General features: G+C 43.1%; 2 protein-coding genes across 2 annotated transcripts; one reads left to right on the top strand and one right to left on the bottom strand.

Moving 5' to 3' along the window:
* Positions 1-102: 102 nt before the first annotated feature.
* LOC140770823 (glucan endo-1,3-beta-glucosidase 8-like) lies at positions 103-2,193 on the bottom strand. The gene is made up of 2 exons (XM_073112112.1): positions 1,775-2,193; positions 103-1,527 (listed from the first exon to the last, which is right to left on the bottom strand). Exons 1-2 carry the CDS (start codon positions 2,125-2,127, stop codon positions 414-416), a joined length of 1,467 nt encoding a protein of 488 aa, XP_072968213.1. The 5' UTR covers positions 2,128-2,193; the 3' UTR covers positions 103-413.
* A 1,111-nt stretch (positions 2,194-3,304) lies between these two features.
* Positions 3,305-5,850, top strand: LOC140770820 (alliin lyase). The gene is made up of 5 exons (XM_073112106.1): positions 3,305-3,647; positions 4,306-4,597; positions 4,682-4,971; positions 5,062-5,348; positions 5,429-5,850. The coding sequence occupies exons 1-5, from the start codon at positions 3,352-3,354 to the stop codon at positions 5,635-5,637; spliced, it is 1,374 nt and encodes a 457-aa protein (XP_072968207.1). The 5' UTR covers positions 3,305-3,351; the 3' UTR covers positions 5,638-5,850.
* The last annotated feature ends 772 nt before the right edge of the window (positions 5,851-6,622 follow it).

The raw sequence follows: 6,622 nt of genomic DNA on the forward strand, positions 1-6,622 counted from the left end.
CTGTAACATAAATAACACTAGGAATGATGCAATACAGAGGAACATTCACCTGAGAACCTCCTCGGTCTACCATATAGCAAATATGCAGAATACCAACAGTAGAGCTACATATAGGAAACATACAGAAAACCATTGACAGACAACAAATAGGATATTGTGGAATCTATTGATACTTCTGACAGCAGATATTTTCCCTTCTCAAAGAGTTTACAATCCTCTCAGGATCACAACAATTCAATATGAATAATGAGTGAACAAATTCCTATCAGATATCAAGAACTAGTGGTTGTTGAAAAATGCATGTCCATTTTGTATGAACAAACGAAAACAATGTGTCTCCGCCGGTCAGCTTCAGATTTAAAACAAGCTTCTTGGCGCTGTTATTTTCATCTTATCTTCCTTCCTCTCTCTTTCTACACAAACACCATTGCTCCAATCATCAGCACAGAAACAGCCAAAACCAAAATTCGTGCTACTGCTGCCTTGTCTCCTGTGCTCACAATCTGCACAGGAAACAGGCAACTCCCTTGCGATGCATTCTTCATCGTGATCTTAGCCAGGCCACCGAAATCGCAGGCCCTAACATCCTGGTCCATTGTTTGGAAGTAGATGTTAAATGAATATGATATATTCTCATTTTGGTTCAGCCCGTAGCATGATGATCCGTATCCTAATGGAGTGCAATCTGCATTTGAACATGCATAATTAACGCTAATCGGTAGCTGCTTATATTTATCCTTTGCATCTTCATTGAGTACACACCACTGGGATGGCAAGTGCTTGACCCCCACTGCACTAACCAAGTGCCTATCCTTCCCCCTCCCTGTTAGATCCATTGGAAATTTGGGTTTTCCATCATAGGTAAAAATCCCCCAATGCCGCTCGAAATTCCCTGGTTGCACACTCTTCTGATCCTCATCAATCAATCCAAATATATACATCTCCGTTGGACCAGGCCTTAGCGGCGTGCCCTCCTTCTTCGCCACCTTCTTCAAGAGCCCGTCGTAAAATCTTTTAGCATTTGTGACATTGGCATTCTTATCACCGTCGGTCGGCCAACCCACCTCCCCAACAATGATTTTCATGTTGGGCACACCGGCCTTCCTTAAGGACCACACAAGCGTGTCATAGTTCGCATCAAACACATTGGTGTATTTGACTCCTTTGTCATTGACCGGCATGCTTCCGCCGTCAAAGAAGGCGTAATCTATCGGAAAGCTGGCACTCTGGTACAGGCTGATGAAAGGGTAGATGTTAACAACAAAGGGTGCACCGTTGGAGTTTAGGTAATGGACTATTTCGAACATGAGGGTGCGGATGTCACTGCGAAAGCTCCCCCCAGATGGCAGTGGGTTGTTACCGGGGGAGTTGTAGACATCGGCATTGAGGGGGACGACCGCCTTGATCCGATTGCCAACACCAGCCTTGTTCAGAGCTCTCTGAACATTCTTGAGTGCAGGGAATGTAGTGTTCATGAAGCTGCCATTGTAGCTCTTGAGAAAGGGTTCATTGCCAACTGCAACATACCTGAATCAACATGACAAATAATCAAGATTATAGAACAGACATAGTTTAATGGAAAAGTAATTGATCAATTTGTTGAAGAGTTATTACTAAGATGGCATCGTTTGCAGTAAAGCTAGCTAGCCATTGACTCAAACATAACGTGTGCTGCAAAAGACTACTCATCATTCTAACTTAATTGCACATCCACATATGAATATATAAGAACTAGCAGACAAATCTATCTTGAAGAGGGAAGAATGAATCTTACTTGATGTTTACACCGCCATTGTTGTCATACTTCGTGACATTGTTCTCGACCCACTTCTTCGCATGCTTGAATTTACTACTCATCCGGCCGAGCTGGTCGTTTGGAATGGCGAGCATGGTCTCGATCCCCGTCCCGGCCAACGCACCGACCGTCCATGGATCAGCGTCGAACAGCTTCACCTTTGTGACTCCGTTGGCCTTGAGCATCCCCACCACCGTCGTCGGCAGCATCGGGTGGGACATCATGGTCCCCCAATTGATGCCGACGCCGTCTGCGTTGACGTCCACCGAGACCAATAAAGCAAATGTGGTCCATGCCAGGACCCGGGCCGGAGCCATCGGGACTCCGGCCATTGATGCTTCTCGATTCAGATTGGTTTTTCCGGAGAGGGGGGTGGGGGAGAGAGAGAGAGGGAAAGAGTGACGGAGAAATGAAGCAAAGATGTCCGATGAAATGCATAATAGAGGACGAGGATATTAATGGCGCGTGAAGGCACTTTGGTTTCGGGTTTCTGAGGGCGGCGGGAAGCAGACGGTCATCTGTTGATCCACGTGGCATTGTAAATTAATCAAGTGGCTGAGACTCGATCCTGGAGTTGATCATTCCAACTTTTAATTTTGAATTATATTTAATGGATACTTGTACTTAGATTGCCCAACATAGACCCTTTATTTTTTTTTCCTAATAAATTAATCATTTTAACTACGAAAAATATCGCTTACGTTAAGTTGGTAAGTCACGTGTGGCCAACATTTTACTCTTATTTATTTAAATTTTTTTATTAATGCTGTCAATCGATAGGAGATCTTTTTATAATTTAAAGGTACAATAAAAAAAAAATGAGCAATAATTACCTATATATATATATATATATATATTTAATCTAAGGTGGTTAGAACTTTCGTTCCAAGCTAGTGGGAGGCTTAATTACAAAGCAAACAAACTAGTGACAGTTACGCAGTTGTAATATCTCTATCGCCACTAATTACTGCCAACCAGAGCAATCCATACTCTTTTTTTTTTTTAAAAAAAAGAAGAAATAATTTCTTTATTTCTATCCTACTTTTGTAAATAAACATTACTTTAAATTATAAATTTATAAAAAGAGATTTCTCTAAATTGAAAATAATTAATTAAATACTATTATAAGAGGTAAAAAAAAAAAGTCAATTTATGTAACGCAGCCTTACACAGTTTGATTGTTTCTGTCTGATGTGATTTTGATATGATTGTGTCAAGGCTTCAGTAAATACTTTCGTATACGGAATGGATTCTAATCAAACCAATAGCACTTGTAGATTATTAGTCTCTAACGATGGCTACGTTTCACCAGAGAAATGATAGGTAAACTATTTGGCACTCTTAATATATTCATCACTACCCAAAAATATTTGAAGCCTCGATTATTTTAGCTAGCGATAAGATAAATAAATAATAAAATCGCTATCAAAGAAATTTATCGGTCCTTTACTGATTAGCAACACACAGACCGTACATGAATTATTGGACGCTATAATTTTATTCTCTCTCCCTCTCCTCTGCCTTTTCCTTTACCCCAAAATTATTTTTTAAAAGAAATGGAAACGGAGGAGGTGAGGAGGCTCCGGAGATCAAAATTTCTCTTCTTCTTCCTCTTCTTATCCTCCACCCTCACCAACATCTTCCGCTCCGTTGGGCCACCGGCACGGCTCGGCTGGAGCCGAACCGCGGCGGAAGAGGCGGAGGCCGTCGCCGCCCTCACGTGCTCCGGGCACGGGCGAGCCTTCCTCGACGGCGTCCTAGTTGATGGATTCCCCACGTGCGAGTGCAACACGTGCTATGCTGGTAGTGATTGCTCCGAGCTGGTGGCCGACTGCGACGCCGACGCCGACAGGTGAGCCGGCCGCTTCCCGGTGGGGTATCTTTTTCTTATAAGCGAAGAAGTTTTGTCACGTGAATGATTTCATCTGGATTCAAAAACAAACTCTTAAATTCGCCCTCCCATAATTGGCACCTTTTTTTTTCTTTCTGTCCTCCTAAACAAAGTAGATTACAACTCCAAAAAAGATTAATATAAATTGAAATAGATTTCAAATCTCCAATTCCCTTTTCTCTTTGTTTGGATATTTGTGCTATGATTCACCTCGTCTATATTTTAAGCTCAGACCCAACCTACCTCATGGTCGACTAATTTATTAAATGAACCAGATAAAGATGGAAGACGTACGTACGTACGAGTTGTTAGCTAACACGGAGCTCGGTAGACAGACCTAAATGGAATATCTGCTAATTATCACTCTTTTTGTCCTAATATGTTAAGATAATTAACGTCATTAAAGATAAGCACACAAGGGAGATTCCTCCTGAAGCCAATAGGAAGAGCGTTTCATTACGGCAAGGCAAGATGCAAGATTGTCAGATAGCTAGGAGAATCTTGAGAAATATCATCGTTGATTCCAAAGGAACAGGGGCCCACTGAATTTTTCTCGTCGTATTTAGTATCCTTCACTTAATCTGGAAATTATTTGCCTTGGTTTTCTTTATCCCTGCAGTGGAGATCCCTTATTCTTGGAGCCATACTGGCAGCGGCATGCAGCAAGCAGCGCGGTCTTAATATCCGGATGGCATCGCATGAGCTACCGGACCACCGACATCTTCATCTCCGCCGAGCTCGAAAAGCACATCCGCCGCCTGCACAAGGCCGTCGGAAACGCCATCGCAGACGACAAGTTTATCGTCTTCGGATCTGGATCCACGCAACTGGTCAACGCGTTGGTCCACGCCCTATCTCCGGATAACGCCACCTTGCCGGCCGCCGTCGTTGCCACATCTCCGTATTACGCGGTTAGTGACATATATATATATATATACAAATTAATTGAGCAACGAATTGTTATATAGTTTATGTTACTCGTATATACCTTGTAGTTGTACAAATTACAAACCGAACTTTTCGACGCTCGAGATTACGAATGGTTAGGAACTACCTCAAAATGGTCGAATTCGACGACGACGGCGACAAAGGACTTCATCGAGTTTGTAACGTCGCCGAATAATCCCGACGGGATGCTGCTTGAATCGGTTCTCGGAGGCTCATCTGTGATCCATGATCATGCTTATTACTGGCCTCATTTCACAGCTATTCCTGCCCCAGCTGATGAAGACATTATGCTCTTCTCTGGTTCCAAAACATCCGGCCATGCCAGTAGTAGATTCGGGTTAGTTTTCTGCAATGATTAGTAGTCTAGTTGATACTTACAGTGGAGATGAAACAATATCATAACACCACAACATGTGTAAATGTGAAGGTGGGCATTGATAAGGGACCAGAAAGTGTACAACAAAGTCAGAGAATACATGCAAATGAACACTATGGGTGTTTCCAGGGACACACAGCTAAGAATCCTGAAGCTTATGAAAGTAATACTAGCTGAGAAGGAAGGAGGAGAAGATATCTTCAAATTTGGATTCAGAACACTCACAGAAAGATGGCGCAAATTGAACGATGTAATCTCCTCGTCCAATCGCTTCTCCCTGCAAAAAATCTCACCTCAGTACTGCACCTACTTCAAAAGGATCAGAGACCCTTCTCCAGGTGATCAACTTCTACTGTGAAACAAGTATCTGTGATGTTATTACTTTGACATACTCGATTCTTATCTCATCAATGGACAGCTTATGCTTGGTTGAAGTGTGAGCTAGAGGAAGACAAAGATTGCTCCGATGTGCTTAAGAAAGGGAGGATCATATCGAGAGGCGGTACCGTCTTCGAAGCCAGCAGTCAATATTCGCGACTAAGCCTCATCAAGACACAGGATGACTTTGAATTGCTACTGCAGAGGATGGCGGCTCTCGTCTCAGAGAGCGGCATTGCCTCCATATGATTTACAAGTCAGACGCAAATGCATTACTATAGATGCATTAGTCAGCAGCATCTTCATGCTTACCATAATATGTAATGATTGAATAAATAAGAAAGAAGAAGACTGCCGTGGTAGATATCGTCAGGCACAGTATTGTTGTGGAGCACTACAAGATTTGTAATCACTTTGCATATGATTTCATGCAATATTCTAGATTTACCACCATGTTTACAATCATTATATAGAATATTGATTTCTCGAAAACCCATACCAATACTCCATCAGATCTTGTCAATCTTATCCTTCTTCACGATCGGGTTCGCATTCCCGACAGCATCTTGCCATGATCCCCTGTAATCGAACGTGCGCAATCGTGCTTATCGGAGAAGCGATGAACCGAGCAGAAGAGCTCTCCACACCGGCAATTGAATGCCATCAAGCCCACATTCTTGTTGCAAAAGCTGCATCGATTCCTCGGAGGGAGAAGCTTCAAAGGTGACGACTTTGACACTCCTCACTTCCCGCGGCATCCCTGTTGATTTCCTTCGCCTCGATGGAGGCCTCGGGTTTGCTCAAGAAGTAATCTTTGTAGCATTTGGCGCAGAAAGCTTCCGAAGAAGCGGCAGTTGGTGGCGCAATTGGAACTCCGTCGCCTCGGCTTCTCTCTTAGCATCGGTGAACGTACGAAAACATTTATATACGCACCATTGTGCTGGACTTGGGCTTAATAGGCCCAAAACAACTAGATTTATCGCGTAATCTATAACTATTAATCCAACCGGGTCCAGGGCCTCTAGCCTCTAGGCCCATTCCAATTCCGACTTCGGGCTTTCTCGAGACTCGAGCTCTCCCTCCTCAAAGCGAAGGGATTCGATCTCTTCTCGTTCGATTCAGTCTTCCAAAGTTCGCCGCTCGAAATTCCCTTCTTTGATCTTCTCTAACGGTGAGACTTATTTGTATAACTACTGGTATTTCTAATTTCTTGCTTGTAGGTGTAGGTATCTCG

Source organism: Typha angustifolia, chromosome 11 (assembly GCF_048772165.1).
Source record: "Typha angustifolia cultivar Huaian chromosome 11, ASM4877216v1, whole genome shotgun sequence".
In the NCBI taxonomy this organism is placed as follows: Eukaryota; Viridiplantae; Streptophyta; class Magnoliopsida; order Poales; family Typhaceae; genus Typha; species Typha angustifolia.